The 17635-nt window shown below is 40.3% G+C and overlaps 5 protein-coding genes across 7 annotated transcripts; 3 read left to right on the forward strand and 2 right to left on the reverse strand.

Annotated features, from left to right (window-relative positions):
- Positions 1-331: 331 nt before the first annotated feature.
- Positions 332-1244, reverse strand: LOC140780415 (pectinesterase inhibitor 9-like). The gene has a single exon (XM_073125959.1). The coding sequence runs from the start codon at positions 1201-1203 to the stop codon at positions 631-633; it is 573 nt and encodes a 190-aa protein (XP_072982060.1). The 5' UTR covers positions 1204-1244; the 3' UTR covers positions 332-630.
- Positions 1245-4056: 2812 nt separating this feature from the next.
- LOC140795484 (protein GRAVITROPIC IN THE LIGHT 1-like) lies at positions 4057-6325 on the reverse strand. Of its 2 annotated transcripts, none has more exons than XM_073148068.1 (2): positions 6206-6325; positions 4057-5526 (listed from the first exon to the last, which is right to left on the reverse strand). In XM_073148068.1, the coding sequence occupies exon 2, from the start codon at positions 5426-5428 to the stop codon at positions 4235-4237; it is 1194 nt and encodes a 397-aa protein (XP_073004169.1). In that variant the 5' UTR covers positions 5429-5526; positions 6206-6325; the 3' UTR covers positions 4057-4234. The 2 variants fall into 2 exon arrangements, with proteins under 2 accessions (XP_073004169.1, XP_073004161.1); XM_073148060.1 differs by having other exon boundaries at positions 6109-6249.
- Positions 6326-8997: 2672 nt separating this feature from the next.
- LOC140799768 ((3S,6E)-nerolidol synthase 1) lies at positions 8998-11751 on the forward strand. Of its 2 annotated transcripts, none has more exons than XM_073154227.1 (7): positions 8998-9217; positions 9334-9598; positions 10040-10412; positions 10478-10696; positions 10797-10935; positions 11028-11276; positions 11365-11751. In XM_073154227.1, exons 1-7 carry the CDS (start codon positions 9062-9064, stop codon positions 11647-11649), a joined length of 1686 nt encoding a protein of 561 aa, XP_073010328.1. In that variant the 5' UTR covers positions 8998-9061; the 3' UTR covers positions 11650-11751. The 2 variants fall into 2 exon arrangements, with proteins under 2 accessions (XP_073010328.1, XP_073010336.1); XM_073154235.1 differs by having other exon boundaries at positions 8998-9211.
- A 55-nt stretch (positions 11752-11806) lies between these two features.
- On the forward strand, positions 11807-15194 carry LOC140799757 (pentatricopeptide repeat-containing protein At1g02060, chloroplastic). Its single transcript, XM_073154217.1, has 2 exons — positions 11807-14120; positions 14750-15194. The coding sequence occupies exon 1, from the start codon at positions 11884-11886 to the stop codon at positions 13945-13947; it is 2064 nt and encodes a 687-aa protein (XP_073010318.1). The 5' UTR covers positions 11807-11883; the 3' UTR covers positions 13948-14120; positions 14750-15194.
- A 428-nt stretch (positions 15195-15622) lies between these two features.
- On the forward strand, positions 15623-17144 carry LOC140799783 (protein STAY-GREEN, chloroplastic-like). Its single transcript, XM_073154245.1, has 4 exons — positions 15623-16059; positions 16148-16321; positions 16415-16582; positions 16716-17144. The coding sequence occupies exons 1-4, from the start codon at positions 15934-15936 to the stop codon at positions 16989-16991; spliced, it is 744 nt and encodes a 247-aa protein (XP_073010346.1). The 5' UTR covers positions 15623-15933; the 3' UTR covers positions 16992-17144.
- Positions 17145-17635: the final 491 nt, after the last annotated feature.

A 17635-nucleotide genomic window follows, 5' to 3' on the forward strand; every position in this document is an offset into this window, starting at 1 on the left:
AAACCTGCTTACACTTGTTGTCTTACTAAATATTTGTTCAAAAGAACATATGACTATTGAGGTCATTTCACCATTTATTTATTTTATCTACCTATGTAATTATAATTCAGGTAAAAGTTATATAGATATATGGATTATGGGGCCGCGGGGGTCTGATGCTGCAGCAATGAAGGTGTAGAAAAGGCAGCCGTGCTCTGACTCTGCTCCCCATGTGCTGCTGTCGGACTTTCCCGACCAATATCAAAAGCCATCACGTGGCTCCTAGTCATTATCCTTTACCTCCACTGCCTCCTGGGTCAACAGTCTGATGACAACTACTACGCTTATTACATTCTATGGACAACCATTATAATAAATATTTCCATTATATAAGTGCCAAGACCAATATCGACCACTGTGTTCTCGCACTCTCGGACTCCCAGAATTAGAAAAAGAAGGGTATTTATAAGCCATAACTAAACTTAACTAGCTTGACCATCTGCAAACCTTTGAACACATGCATCCTTATACATTCATATATATATATATATATATATATATATATATTTATATTTATATTTATATTCATTAGAACAAAAACTAAAGCTACACCCACCATTATAACTAACCAAATCCAAAACCCAAACCGGTTCACCTACTATACCCAAGCCGGTTCACGAGAGCCAGGGCGTTGCTGGTGACCTGGGCCACCTCGACCACCTTCCCCCGGATCGCCTTCCGGGTCGCGGCGTCCACGCCGCGGCCAACCCCGTCGAGGCACGTGTTCTCGTCGGTGAGGGCCGCGCTGCACCATGTCTGCACGTTGTTCATGTGCCACATGTACCCGGCCGAGCCGGGCCGCCCTATCCGGTTCAGCTCGTCGGCAGCCTGCCTGAGGCGGTCGACGCTGTCGCCCATGTTCTCGAGGCAGTCCTGGACCGGCCCGCCCTTCCTGGACCGGTTCTGCTTGCACAGGCCGGACACGAACTCTGAGGCGGAGCGGGCCCGGTCGGCGCTGACGGCCAGAGCCACGCGGGCGAGCTCCCGCGGGCTGCGGCGCACCGCCGGGCCGTAGGCGGCGAGCGACTGGATGCAGAGGTCGGGGTACCGCGTGGCGCGGCAGGAGGAACGGATGAACTCAGTAGTCGGGACAGCAGAGGTGAGGTTAGCGGCGGAGGAGCAGAGCAAGATCAGGAGGAGTAGAGGGAGATGAACTTTACCCATTATTTGTTTCTTTCTCTCTTTACTGATATCTTATTGGTGGTGTGAGGTTTATATATAGTGTGGTAGTATAGAAGGTTTGGACACGTGATGTGCCAGGGATTATAAAGTTAATGTGATGCATTAAATAATCCCTCGGAAAGTAGATGATTAGCCGTTTCGTTCTGTCCACACTTACGACGCAAAGTTGGTCTTTTTCCCACCCCTTAGTCCCTTACTACAATATTCAAGCCCCAGTCCTACTACTACTACTACTATGACAATTGAACAAGTGACAACACAGAGATCCAACTTCTAATTATACGGTTGCATGCTCTAAATAATGTTTAACTCCCTTCTTTTCCTCACTCATTATGTGAGGAAATAAGATTAGCTTGAAGGACGTAAACGAAAGAAGCAGCAGTCATGTGAAAAGGGCTTAGTGGATCTCTAATCAACCAATCACAGAGAGATCTAGAGAGCAGAGCAGGGTATCACATGTTGCTCTGCTGGAATTTTGAGGTCCAGGCTGGCGAATCCAGCAGTGCTCTGGCTCAGCTCTCTGTCTGTCTCTGTGTTAAATTTTGTACCTGCAAAGATGTGGAGGAGTATGAACAAGAATGTCGTGGCCTGTGACCGACATGCCAAGTACCTGGGCAGCAGGAAAATTGCTGCATCCGGAACTACAGAGGATCCACCGTCACAGCCTTTTTAAAGATGCTCCGAAAGCAATGACCATATAAATTTACCTCGACAAACATCAACGGGCTCGTCATCAAACTCGGATCTGGAAGTGAAGGTATGCATCGCTCGGCGTATGTTAGAACGCTAAAGAAGAACGAAGCAAAGGGCAAGAACAACTGTCCGTACCCAGCGAAAGTCTTCCAGGGCGGGTTGGCAGCAACGGGTACTAGCCTAGCAAACGCCTGAGACACTCAACAGGTGGAGTGCCATGCAGAAGTAGTCCGGGCTGTCAGGCTTGCCTTATTAGCAGCCCCGAGAGGGGAGCCGACTCAGTACATGGAGACTAACGAGGCCAACTTGCAGATGATTGCCGTCAATCCACGCAATACACAGAGAAGGGGCACCAAGGACATGGAGGTGGAAGGACCCAGTGAAGCAGCTATGGATGGCGCTGTCCAGTTGCCTTCCTCCAAACGGGGGAGGACGAACTGAGCACTGGCCGCACCCAACCCACTATGTTATCCAATGAACAAGGCCCTAATATGAAATTGCAGAGGAGCAATGAAGAAAGAAATCCTTGACAGATGCAGAGATCTTAATAGAGAACATCAGCCGTAGATTATGGTGCTACTCGAGACTCATGTGGATTGGGATAGGGCTACTATAGTAGCTAAAGCACTGGGTAGATGCTGGTCCTGGTTTGCAGTTCCGGCAGTCGGAGTATCTGGAGGCCTTATTCTGTTGTGGAAGGCCAAACTAGGTCAAGTAGATGTGGTGGCGCTGTCCCGATACGTAGCACACTTCATAATCACCCCGCCAACTAGAGAAACGTGGAGGTTGTCGGCAGTCTATTTTTAGAGTACCTTTTTATGGAGGTGGAGAGCTTGCCGTGCATGGAGGAGAGAGAAGCTTAATAACACAACAATTTATTTAGAGTCATTTCTCGATGGCTAAAATTTGACGAAGGAAAAGAGGATTGACTCTCTGTCCGGTTTATATTTAATAACCGTGTGTCCAAAAGCATATGGACTTAAATGGAGTGGTGCACAGAGTGTGAATGATATAAATAGGCATGGGCGTGTTTATAGGGTAGACTGAACTTTGGAGAGTGGTGTCTCATATGTCTACTTTTCTTTTATTATTTATAAACTCAGAGATTATATGAGCGGGATGAAGAGCCTTATATCTCGCTAAATTTTAACTAATATAGTAAGCTGTCTAATTTAAATTTTAATCTATTAATTGAGTTGAGCTTTTGAGCTAAACTACTAAGTCAGCAAACTATCAAATAACTTTTTTTTAATAATTATTTAAAATTAAAATCGATCTCATAACTTTCTTGATTATAAGAAAAGTTAACTACCAAACCCTACTAGAATTTGTCTGTCTGTTGCATATGTCTCCGTTCTTTGAACAAGTCTAGCAAATGTAACTTTAGACAGGCAGATGCTCTGCGGCCCTAACAGCAGTAAGTTGTTGCAATCATTGTACTTCTAAAGTCTGTAGATAGAGATCGCTATCATCACAGTTTTAAGTCCTCATCTTCTTATCCATCTTAACTGCTATATCATTAACAGCCAATCAACAAAAGCTTTTTGAGACAATCTCGGCAAAGAATGGCAGCTAATTTTCTTCCAGTTGAAAGCAATGGCTACCGCCAATCGCGCTTACGGAAACTACTACCATTTGCCTTTCGGTTTCATTTATCTCCAAGAATCCTTTGACTAGTATTCTCCAAATCTGAATTCAGGCAATCTGAAATCTGATAAGAACGTATGTAGCCAAACTACACTTGTGTCTACTATTTTTGAAGACTGCAACTCTGAAATGCTGAAAAGTTAGAACATAGCACAATTGATATCCTGTGTATTGTTAGAGAAATCACTCTCTTTTGTTTAGAAAAGGAATATGCACAATTTGAAGGAGATCAATATGTTAAGTATCTAGATTTTTAAAGAATAAGAGAGGATTTACTTCACTTTTCCGCTAGAAAGCTAGTCTTCCTCGTTTTCTAATAAACCGAAGAATGCATATGAAACAATTACCATAGTAGCTTATGTTGCTTACACTTTGAATTAATTCATTTAGCAGCATCTTAGCATATCCAATTACCTTAATGTAATGCTAGATCTATGATGATGTATGCCGAAAGAACATGAATTAACTGCTTTTATCCAGCCAGTAACAAGTTCATACGAAAATACCTGGAAGAATGCACTGACTTTCAGGAAACATAAGTACATATATTTCTCTCATTCTGAATAATTCTTCCTAAACTTTACAGATGGAAGTAGTATTTTTTATAAACAATTTCAGGGAAAAATTATCAGATTTTTGTGCAGCATCTATCGAATAGTGTCAACCTCTGGAATTATTTGCCATGCTTCGCAGGTGAGAAGTACACCAGCGACTTTATAATATTCTCTCCAACGATAAAGCCCGGCATAACCATGAGCTCAACCTTAGGCCTCATTTCTCCCTCACCTAAAATGATGTCTTTCACGACGCTTTCCATATAAATTCGTGCGAAATCGCTCCCTTTTGTCACCTGAAATACCTTAACCTTCGGTACATAAGAATGTGTCAGCCTATGCAACAGCCAGATTGACTTGGCTAAATTCAGAAAGGCACCGTAGAATGGTGTCATCGGATGGCCACCACTTATCACATGCTTCATCTGATCCAGGTTCTTAAAGAACGAACTCTCCATCTCTGGATGAATAAGAAACAAGTACTTACTCTTGCAGAACTTTCCAAAATCCGAATCAGAATTTCGGCTCAATACATCTAATGGTTCCACCGCTCTCATAGCGACAAACTCATGGAAGAAGCTCTCATTAGGAATTTTAATATTTCCTCCTTCATCAGAGAAGCATTCTCTGTGGAATCCACTGAACATTCTCTGACAGACATAAGACTCAAATGCATAGTGCTTATGACCCCTGGTGGCATAAACAGCTCCAGGGCTAATAGAATTTGCCGCAGCATCAAGATCCCATCCTGCTGCTTTCATCATTTTAATCAGCAGCTTTGAGAAGTCATGGATGGATTGGTGCACATTGTCTGCAGTGGGAGGGAAAAGATCTGAGATTAATTTGAGGGAGAAGGTGTTTCCTCCACACAAGACATCTGGCTCTCTTGACATCAGACCCCTTTGCCTAAGTTTCTTTTCAAGCTTTGATTTCTTCAGACTCGAGTCCTGTACTTGTTTCTGCAGTTGGAGGATCTCAGATTCTCTAGTCTGAATCTGAGACTGGTACTTCTTCACCATGACCTCATAAGTCCTCAGTAAGTTCTGCTGCTCTTGGATCTCCGTAAGTAGACACAAATCTCTCGGTGAGAGGCAACAGGATTTGGGGCTGTTGTCTCTGGAGTGCTTGAGCTCAGAGAGCTTGACAAGCTCCTTGATAACAAGTTTATCAGCAGCTTGGATCTTTTGTGGATCATAAGGAGTGTGAGCTTCCTGGAGCTGGATGTAAGCTGCTTTCAGACTGGAGATGTTATTGAAAACCTTTGATATCAACACCTCCTTGGAATCCTTGGGTTGGCTAATAGTCTCTTCCATAGGTTGAGCGAAGAGTACCTTCAGGTAACCGTAATCATAACACGTTGATATCGAGCTTAGAAAAGCCTTTCTCCAACAAAACAATTATCAAGATTAACCTGCAATGTGTTATAGTGGGCATATATCACCATCCAGATACATCTGAAGAGAGTTCAACTAAGTAGTAACACATAGCATGAGGCAATTGTTCATTTGAGGACCATTGTAGTATTATGCATAATGAATTAGATTTCAAGAAAATTTTCCAAACAAACGACTTCAATGAATGTTCTATCCGTAAGTATCAGTAAGAATTATGTATCACAGGGCATAATATGGAATCATCCTGGGGACCATAAAACTTCTAGTTCTATGTTGGTCTTTCGTAGGCAATCGCGCAATTGGTAAAATGTAATCATCCAGAGGACCTGGATGGCAGCCATCAAAAAATGAGCTACAAAGTAAGTATAGATAAGGTGGGTGCTGCGGGTGCCTCTTTTGAATGCCGGAATTAATGTTAGCAATTACATTGGTTTACTGAAACATTGCAAAAGTCCTATTATACAGACAAAACAAAACAAAAGAAAGAAAAAGGAAAATATATCCTAATGAAGGGCATTGAAAGATGTTAGAACGAGCACGCACAAAGTGAAACTTGAAGTAATAAATTGCAAAGCAACAGAGAGCTAGAAAAACCATACCAAATCCAAAGAGAGGTGGGTGTAGAATCATTCAGAATACGGAGTGCTCAGTTTCACTCTGGAAAAATTACAAGGAAATGCAAAGGACCCATTTTACCTTGAAAGCAGTAGGTGGTTGGTTCTGTTCCAAGTTTTGTTGATGAAAGAAGAGAGAGTGAGGAGTGAGGAGAATAAAAGGTGGTGACATGAGCGAAGGAAGAGGAGAACAAAAGATGGCACTACTCTTCAAGTATCAAGAAAGAAAACAAAAAGAAAAAGTACATAAAAAGGCATTAATACACAGGGTGTCATTATTCTTTGCTGTCTGATTAAGACAGTTGCCGAGCCAACCACATGCAAAATAGAGCTTCTATAGTTCTATGTATGATATAATGAGTATTTTAATACTCTAATCTTATCTATTTCTTGTGTATATATAATTATATATTGGATTTAAGTACAGCTACTTTGCTAAGAATCTATTTTCGGGTCCCACAATTAACACTTTACTATTACCTTTAATACTTCAAAAATACGTCTAAGTTAGTTTTCATTTTTATTTTTTTTATGAATAGTTATCATATAGATGCAAAATAAATTTAATACTCTTGAGTAAAATTTTAAGGTTAAGATAAAATTCAATAATCAGACTTTAAGGTCAAATAAGAGGGTACTTTATATATTTTAGTTTATCTATTTTTACAAGTAATATAATATTAGTGTTAGATTAAAATTAATTCAAGATATTTCTTAAGTATTAAAAGTAAAATGTACAAATCACATAACAAATATCAATACGGTAAAATGCGAATAATAATAAATCGTGAGCCCATCTTAGCATATGGGAATCCTTTTTAATTAAACGGGCTAACTAAGAACGGCCATCGTTAATTTAATCACAAGGATTTACTGGACTCAATCCAGAAGTTGATGAGACTTCTGGTTCTAGTTCGTGGAAATTTTGCCAAATTTATTTTTCATTTTTAGAGAAAAGTGGAACGTTAATGGTGCCCCAGTTAAATTAATTTGGCTAGAATTTTAATTCGAAAATATTTATACAAAACGAGCTCTTTTAATCATCTCAGTAGAATCCTATTATCCAAATTTATTGTTCATTATTAGAATGAATAAAAAAGTGTTGGTCCTATATTTTGTTTTTAAAGTTGGCCCAAGTGAGATTTGTTTGAGAAATCCATGTTTTTTTTATTAATATATAAGATAATTCGCCAACACATATTCAAATTGGGTATAGTTTCGTAGATTTTTTAATTCACGATGCATAGAATAAGATAGAGGTGAGAGGGAGAAAGCTTAATAATTTCTAGTGCGTAGAGATGATCATTTTTGTGTAAAAAATTTATTTATATTCTATCTACTATGTCAACGCATATCAATATAATATATTTTATTTAACATGAATTACTACCAATTTGTTAATATATGTTGATTTTTTTTTTTTTTGTTTTCATACTTGTAAGTATTTAATTAAAATTTTTTTCGATGTTGAGGTTGAAAACTCATCCTACTACGATCAACTTCCATAAATATTAATAATTTTAAATTGTTATAAGATTTTATCATATCTCTTCCTTTGTCATATTACATTGTAAATGCTTCTCGAAGCTCATGACGACAAAGAAAAACTAATTTAATTAAAAAAAAGGAAGATATGGGGGACCAAAATTATTGGTTTAGATACACAGACACATCATAATACTTTCTTCACATCAAAACCATAGAGCCAACGGACCAGAGGCTTCCAAAGATTCTAGGATTTGAATAAGATATGAAATTGATTATATCCACAAATCAGTTCACCTATTATTACAAGTAGAAAACATGTCGAAAGCTACAGTTTGACCGTGTAAAAATTAGGATGTATGTTGTCAAATTTAACTTGTAGTTTGAGGTCCAAAAAGTATTATTTATAGGATTTGAACAAGAATTTTGAATCAATTATATCCACAAATCAATATGTCTATTAATACGTGATCCATATGGTGCAACCCGTGTTTCATTACAAACTTACCTACCTTATCTATGATAATTAGGATGCTTATTGTCAAATTAAGCTTGTGATACACATTAGTACTCTTAATTTTAGTAGTCAAAGGTTGCACGTTTGCAACCCAAATTCTAAATCATGAAACACAAATGTGGATGTGTGATGGGCGAGACAAACGTGAATTCACAACTCTGTGATTTAAATGTGTATACCATACAAACAATTTTTCCACTCCAAATACATAATCTTAAATAGGCAGAGCTTCGCCTACTAAAATTAAATATAAATTACTTTCATCTATATTCCTAATTTTTTATTTAATTATAAAATATAATAAGTATACTAATTGTATTAGAAATCCTAAAACATGCATTACTTTATAACATCCCCGTATATAAAATTTTGTGCATAATTTATCACGTGAGTTATTTTATACAAGATTTAATCAAAACATACATAAATTCTATAAAATTTGATTGGTACATCAAGAAGGTCTCCCAGCTTTGCCAAATCTAAAATGCTGAACAGGAATCCGAGTACTATTTTTTCTAAACTGAAATTATAATTTATAAATAAGTAATCATCTATTGAACCAGGTTTAACACTCAAGTTTTCAATGTTCCTATTATATCGTATATGAACCATTCAAATTCTCGTTACCCTTAGATAATTAAACAAAATAGATAGATAGATAGACAGTAAAAATATTTCTTAAAGAAAAAAAAAATCTCGAAGAAGAAAATTATCTAACCAAAAAAATTTGAGTACTGAGAGCTAAAACGTGGAACATGCGTGATTCACAAAGGACGAAAAAAAGAACGTTTGGACTAAGACGCAAAAAAGATTCCTTGGGTAATGAGTAACAACTCACAAGGAAGAATGAGTCCTATAATTGCAGAGGTTACCATCTTTTTTATATTGAGCTTTCCGGCCAGACAAATAAACTCACAAAAGGCTAAACACCTGGTGATGTCCTCCAACTATCCCAGCCTCCGAAGGCCTACAACTGCAACTCCTTTGGCCATCAACTTAAAGACAACCGCCACTATGAATCTAAACGAGGCTTCTGGCGTTCGATCACTCGCAACTCTCCTGCTCCACACCGACGAGCAGGAACAGGCGAGTGTATTCCTCTTGTTATCTATCATTTGTTCTCACGTACATTAGTTGATTGTGTCTGTAGCTATATATTATATGTCTATATCTAATTATGTCAGCTTTCAAAACCTGATGTTTTGCAGGATTTAACATACAGCAAGTACATGGAGTACTCGACTAAAGTGAGACGTACACTAACTCATGCAAACAGTCAAGAGGAGGCCTTGATGACCATTGATTCCCTCAAAAGGCTTGGCATAGATTACATCTTTCGCCAAGAAATCACCAGCATCATTAACTCCTTCTACGTCAGGCATGGTGAAACTTACATGGGCCCAAGTGGGGACTTGTTTCAGGTCACTCTTGCCTTCAGATTGCTCAGAGAAGCTGGATACGATGTGTCCTCTGGTGAGCTTAGTATTGCTAGGAAAATAAAATGTTAATTAAACTAATCATTAAATAATAATAATACTCAATCTAATAACATTAATAAATAATTAATCTAGTAATATAAAATTAAATGAATTAAGAATCTGCCCTGGGAACTGTTCCTAATTCAAATTCGATTCCACTTATAATCGGACGGCGGCATGGCTCGATAAATTCGCTCGTACTCATTTTAAATTGGAGATAAAAAAAGAGAGAGGAGAGAAGATAAAATCCAAATCGATAACAAAGTTTCTTTTATTATGAAATTCATGTGTAAAAGATTTTCTCCTCTTTTAATTTTTATAAATGATTTTTTAAAAACTTCAAATCCAAAATTAACGAGTATTAATTACTCAACCTCAATATATATATTTGAGTTGTATGGATTCATTAAACTAATTAAAAAATATTTCTATGAAGACATATTTGATAGGTTTACAGACAGCAGAGGTGATTTCAATCCGTCTCTCAGCCAAGATATTAGAGGAATTTTAAGCTTACATGATGCGTCGTATTTAAACAAGGGGGAGGATGTGCTTTACAAGGCTAATGAATTCGCTGCCAAGCATCTCAAGTCTTCCATCAGTAATCTGGAACCTAATCTTGCTGCACTGGTGACACATACTCTGGACCATCCTTATCATATGAGCCTGCAGCAGTACAAATCTTGCTACCACCTCAGCTATCGGCAGGGATGTTTTGGAAGGAACAGTAGTGCCATGGAAGAGCTAGCAGCGATGGATTTCAATCTGAATCAACTATTGCATCAAAAGGAACTCGAACAAATTGCTAGGTAATATATATATATAGCTCAACTAATTGGAATAACTCGCTCTCACTCTTAACACTGTTTGACAGTTGGTGGAGGAACTCAAGGCTAGCAGAAGAGCTGCCATTAGCTCGAGACCAATTGCAAAAATGGTATTTCTTTTCCACGATTCTCCTTCCTGATCCCCAGTTCTCCGAGTACAGAATACAACTCGCCAAAGCAATAGCATTCATATATCTTATTGATGACATTTATGATGTCATGGGTTCATTAGATGAGCTCTCACTCTTCACAGAAGCTATCGACAAGTAAGGGGAATGGCGCAATTATGTATAAACTCCTTAAGCTAATTACTAGAAAAGTAAAATTAGTGATCATAACCCAATTGTACGTAATTTTCTTGTACAGATGGGAGCACCCAGATAGTATTTCACTTCCACACTATATGAAAGCATGCTACAAGGCTTTATATGATGTCACAAATCAGATTGCAGATACGATCAGCCAAGAACGTGGATGGAATCCTATAAATTCCATGAAGAAATCGGTACAGTTCCACAGCTGAACTCTTTTGAACTGGATATATACTCTCTTAATTAAGGTCTAATATGCAATTAACTCGTATTATTAAATTCGCAGTGGGCAAAATTATGCAATGCTTTCATGGTAGAAGCAAGATGGTTTACAGCAAAGCAGGTGCCGATGACGAGTACTTACTTAAAGAATGCTGTGATTAGCACAGGATTGCATATAGTTTTGGTACATATATTTTTCCTAATAGGGCAGGGAATAACAAAGGAGACTGTGGAGGTTATTGAGAGTGATCCAGGGCTAATTACTTGCCCAGCAACGATCTTAAGGCTTTGGGATGATCTAGGAAGTGCCAAGGTGGATAAAAATGAGTAAATAATATCTTAGAAGAACTGTGAAACAATTATAATCTTCTACTAACAATGTTTTCCTTTGGTTTTGGCAGGATGAGAACCAGGAAGGATTTGATGGTTCATATATAGATTGCTACATGAAAGAGAACCCTCAATGTTCTGTGGATGATGCAAGAGAGCATGTCATGGATTTGATCTCTAAGACGTGGGAGGCACTGAACAAAGAATGCTTCTCTTCAAGATTATTCTCACCAGATTTTATCCAAGCATCTTTGAATTCAGCAAGAATGGCTAGAGTGGCGTACAGTTATGATGACCAGCAGAGGCTCCCAATGCTGGAGGAGTACGTAAAGTTGTTGCTCTCTGGGAAAAAGTAGGAAGATAAAAAAAAAGAATCAATACTGTTGCTGTATGAAATCTTTAAATTGGGTCATTATAACAAAATCTATTTTAAATATAAAATTATAAATATACTCCAACGTAAATTATGTGCATTTCATTTCATGATAACAAGGTGAGTATAGTTTTAAACTTTTAATTGCAAAAGCCCCGGTCTATAATGATTAATGAATCAAGTTAAATCTAAGTGAAGTTGTAATTACAACTATGCCATGTCCCGCCTCCACCGCTCCCGCTCCCGCTCCCGCTCCCTCTCTTCTTCCCGCTCCTCCAACAGAGACCACGAAGACTCCTCTCTTCCCCACGCCGTTGCTCGCCTCTTCAATTCCGACCGTGAACCAGACCCGGATCCCTCCTCCCCTTTCCTTTCGTCCGCCGTCCTCCTCCGCGCCCTCGACCACGTCCGCCCCCCCGCCGCCCTCCGCCTCTTCCGGTGGGCCCACCTCCACCTCCCTGCTCCCCTCGACCCCCGCCTCGCTTCCAAGACCCTCCACGTCCTCCTCCGCTCCCGTGACCTCTCCCTCGCCTCCTCCTTCCTCTCCTCGCCCTCCACCCCTCCCCTCCCCAACCACTCGTACAACGCCCTCCTCCGCTCCCTCGCCGCCTCCGGCCATCTCCGCTCCGCTATCTCACTCTTTAACTCCATACCATCCCCTTCCACCTTCTCCTTCAATTCCCTTCTCGCCGCCCTCCTGCGCCGCGGCCGCCCCCGTGATGCCTACCAGTTGTTCGAGGAAATGCTCCGATCGCCCCATGCTCCCCCTGACGTCTGCACTTTCAACACCCTCATCCGTGGGTTCTGTCTCAACTCGGTGGTTGATGAGGCGTTCCGCCTCTTTCGCGACATGCCCCGACGCGGATGCGAGCCCGATGTTGTCACTTACAACACTCTCATCGACGGGCTTTGTCGTATGGGGAAAGTTCGGATTGCACACAACCTGCTCGATGGTATGCGAAGGAAAAGTTCGCACCTTGTGCCTAATGTAGTTTCCTATACTACTGTCATTCGTGGATATTGTGGGAAATTGCTTGTAGATGAGGCTGTGGGGCTTTTTAAGGAGATGGGGGCGGTTGGGCTGGAGCCGAGTAAGATCACTTATAATACTCTTATCCAAGGATTGTGCAAGGCTCAGAGGATGGATTTGGTTAAGAGGATCTTGGAGAAGGGAGATGGTGGCGGTAGCGGTGATGTGAGTTTCAGGCCTGATACGTGCACATTTAATACATTGATAGCTGCACACTGTAAACTGGGCAAGATTGATGATGCGCTGCAGGTGTTTAATAGAATGACTGAGCTGCATGTTAAGCGTGATTCTGCTAGTTATAGCACTATGATACATGGTCTATGTGATAATGGGGACTTACGAAGAGCAGAGGAGCTTGTTGACGAGTTGTTGGAGAAGGAGGTTTTGAAGAGGAGAGGTGGGTGTTCCCCCCTGGTCGCGGCTTACAACTTGATATTTGAGTACTTGTGCCAGAATGGAAAGACAGAAAAGGCAAGGATACTGCTTCGGCAGCTCTTGGATAGGAGGGCCAAGGTAGATTTTACTGCATTCAAGACTGTGGTCCTGGGACACTGCAAAGAAGGTGCTTTTGAAGAAGGGTATGAGATGGTGGTCTCGATGGTAAAGAGGGACCTCATGCCAGATGCGGAGACTTATATCATTTTAATTGAGGGATTTCTGCAGAAGGAGAAGATGGATTTTGCTTGGAAGTCACTGGAGAAGATGTTAAATAGTGGGCATCGGCCTAGCACAAGTACATTTTATTCAGTACTTTCTGGGCTTTTGAAGAAAGACAGGTGTGCTGAAGAAGCTAGTAATTTGGTAACAATGATGTTAGAGAGGAAGATCCGTCCAAATATTGAACTTTCTACTGATGTCATCGCCGGTTTGTTCAGAAATGGTTTAAATGATAGAGCTTATGTCATTATTAGATCTTTATATGACAATGGATATTATGTGAAGATGGGGAAATTGGTTGAGTATTTATGCCAAGAGCACAAATTCTTGGAGGCACAGAAACTTTTGCTGTCTAGTTTGGAAAAGTGTCAGAATTTAGATTCCGCATTATTTTGTCGCGTGATTAATGGCCTTTGTCTGAGTAGAAGAGCTTTAGAGGCATTCATGCTTTTCTATGAAATGGTTGACAAAGGAAGCGCAACTGCTCCTTCTGAGTGTTTAGTTGCTCTGCGACATTCCCTTGAGGAAGCGGGAAGTCTGAGAGAAGCTGATTTTGTTGCCAAACGAATAAGACGTGCAAATAGTAGAAATTGAAATTGCATCTGACTGTTGTTTGGCCTCTTTTGTCCTTATCTTCTGCTCTGGAGATTTCCTTGTTGTGGAGGTAATTTCCACAAGGATTAAAAGGGAGAGAGAAGATGAAAACAAAAGACGCAGATGGTGAACTGATTATGGTTTTCTGTTAGACATGCATGCAAGACCAAAAGGTATTATCTCAAAGAACTTAACACGTGATATGAAGGGTAGCTCTGTAGCTGTTGTTTCTTTTGTGAATTTTCATGTCATTAACTGTGCATATTTGATGCACTGAGATGTTTATATGTCTACTGCAATCTCTTCTTGAGAGGTCTTTGATGGATGGTTTCTAATGAAACAGGGTGACTACTGACCTTCCTTTCAAACTATAATTGTTGCTTAGTGATTCTTACTTTTCTTGAATTATGAATGTGGGAAGAATGATTATCTTCTAGCTTGAAACCCTTCTTACAAAGTCAAAATATCTGGAACAAACTAGTTTTTCTTTTCACTGTTCTTTCAGCTTGATTATAGCTTCTCTGCACAAAGTTCCTTGAATTTGTCAGTAAAGTGGCTTGCAGATCTGCCTTTTGTTTTCTTCCTTTTCTTTTAACCATACTGCCAAGTAACTTTGGATGTATAAGATTTACCAATACTAGCTGGTAGGATGCATTAAGCATTTATTCCTTACAGATAGGAAAATTGATTAAATTCTGTTCCATGTGGTTCGTGCTCATAGAATATATGACAGCACTTTATATTTGAAAGTCAAGATATTATAGGCTAGAATGAATGACAAAGTGCACCTTTTATCATGCAGATGCACACATATATGTGTACCTCAGCCTCAGACTCGAACTCATTTTGCTGCTTAGGATGCGTATTGAAGAACAACACAAATGCATCAGCAAAATTGGAATTCTCGGAGCCGTGGAAATCTTTGATGACCGACCACATCTCGTGTTAATGGATGGCTATGGAAATGACATTATGCAGTTTGATGCCTTTCAGCCTTTGGCGGATAGTGTATCGCGCGCGATAGAGTTCTTTCATCTGCCTTTGCATATTAGTGTATCAACATCTGCTGACCTGATCATGCCAAATTGGAATGTCCATCAAGTTATGCAGGCTGGCATAGGTTGTAACTTGTAAACAAGTTGAAATGGGGAGGTTTTCCATAATAATGGGTGGAATTTTTAGACGTTGACGTGCAAAAATATACTAGCAGATGTTTCTTACATATAATGTATCTTTTTTCACGAATATTTTCGTAGACCGTGTTGATTTTGATGAATATAAGTATGCCAATTCCTCTCCAGTGGCGTTTCTGAAAGTGGTTTTAATGTTGCAAGTTATTAAATGTAATATCTTGAACAGAGTTTGGATAATGATGATATTTGAGAATTCCATCAGCAGTCAAAATTGAAATTTTCAATCACGACGACGGTGCCTTATCCGGGCTACCTCCAGTTTACAACAATTTTTAAATTTCATCCAACGCTGCACGGAATTGTTTCATCCCGGACACTCGGCAACACCTTAATGGCCGAGGGCAAGTCGAACCAACGAAAGGCTGCAGAGTTGGGCTATGAGGCAGGGATTTCATGCAAACGAGTCTGCAGACAATCCACTCCCCGGCAGTTCGAGGCACCCGGAAGCGATTAAAGCGTGTGGAATGAGGAAACTCGGAGCTGTGTCTTGTTCTGAAGGACATGGTGATTCTCCTCTATTCCCTGCACGCCACCTCGCTTCTCCTGCACCGTAGCCTTTCTCCCAAAGCAACAGCGAACGCAAAAGACCAGGATCCAAAGTCTTCCCCACACTCCCCCCTCCCTCTACTTCAAGACTTCAAGAGAGAGAGAGAGAGAGAGAGAGAGAGAGAGAGAGAGAGAGCAAATTAAGTAACAGCAAAAGTATACACCCATCTGTGGCCATCCCCGACCTATTTATCCATCCACTCTCCTCTCTCTCTCTCTCCTTTGCCTCTCCTTTGGATGACTCAAGATGGGATTCGCAACTCCTCTTGCTCCACTTCCTACCCAACTAAAGCAGCTACCTTCTTCCTTGGATCGAAGGAGGAGCTCTTCCTCCCTCTTGGGCAGAGGGAAACGCAAACGCTTCATTGTCCCGGTAAATGAAACAAAATTAGCGTACGTGTTACAACTTTTGGGTACCCTTTTTTAATCTCTTCTTACATGCATCTAACCTATACCAATAGGCGGCGAGGCTATTTGGTCCGGCCATCTTTGAGGCGTCCAAGCTTAAGGTGTTGTTCCTTGGAGTCGGTGAGGAGAAGCACCCAGGAAAGCTTCCGAGGACTTACACGCTCACCCACAGCGATATTACCTCGAAGCTCACCTTGGCGATCTCCAACACCATTAACCATTCTCAGGTTGATCTGCGTTTGATGCAATATTCCTCTAATTTGTAGTAGATGGAAAGTGTTGGTGGAAATGACACGATTCCCCTGTTTATGTATGATTAGTTGCAAGGGTGGTACCACAAGCTGCAAAGGGACGAGGTGGTGGCCGAGTGGAAGAAAGCAAAAGGAGAGATGTCTCTCCACGTCCACTGTCATATAAGTGGAGGCCACGTCTTGCTTGACCTCATCGCGGGACTTCGATATTATATATTTCGCAAAGAACTCCCTGTGGTATATATACTCTCCTCTCTCTCTCTCTCTCTCTCTCTCTCTCTCTCTCTATATATATATATATATATATTATCCAAAAGTAGGCCCAAGAAGTATATCTAAAATATAATAAAATTTGTTCATGGTTGTGCAGGTATTGAGGGCATTCGTTCATGGGGATGGAAGTTTGTTCAGTAGATATCCTGAACTAGAGGAGGCTACAGTGTGGGTCTATTTCCACTCCAATAAGCCCGAGTTCAACCGAGTCGAGTCCTGGGGCCCGCTCTGGGATGCAGCGTCGGCCGGCCGCGGTGAGGTCGGGCCGGCTTCTACGGACCGACCGGAGGGATGCCCGGCGGAGTACGACGGTTGCTTCCCGGCCAATAGTTTGTTGCCATGCCAGCACGATTTCAAGGAAGATTACCGCTAATTAGCACTTAGTTACGAGTCTCCTGATTTCCTGCACGGGATGCAGTGTCAAATCCTCTTTTGGCTATTTAAAAGTGTTAAAATGTACATATAGTTTGATACATTCTAATGCTAAAGCATGGTGAAGGAAAGATTTGCCTTGCTCTAACAACAATATTTTTTGTTTAAGGAATAGCCCGCAAGCTGATAACTTGGTTGGATTCAACCATGTTTTACAAGCTAAATACACACAGAAAATGAGAGATATTTTAAAGAAGCCTCTCTACTAACACTATAAAATAAGCATCAAATACCAAACACGTTCAAATTTAACAAATATAACAGATTAGCTAGATGTAGTTTTTTTATTATTTATGTCGAGTAATAAATCACTATCTAAGTAACTACATGAATCAATAAGACCATAACTTAGAGACCTTAATAAAAAGAAAAGAAAAGAAAAAGATTTTAGGACTAAGGGGATGAGATCTATCATAGGGTGACTTGACAAATAATATGTTTGTGATGAAAAATCTATAGTAGGGTGACATGCAGCAGTCAATTTGGACCAATAGTCCCAAAAGCTATTTAGCTTACATGCTTTTAAATCAATAAAAGACAACAAAAATAATTACTAAGGACATGCGGCAATTTAATCAGTTTCCT

This window comes from Typha latifolia, chromosome 1 (genome assembly GCF_019914945.1).
Source record: "Typha latifolia isolate L0001 chromosome 1, TyphaL0001v2, whole genome shotgun sequence".
Taxonomy (NCBI): domain Eukaryota; kingdom Viridiplantae; phylum Streptophyta; class Magnoliopsida; order Poales; family Typhaceae; genus Typha; species Typha latifolia.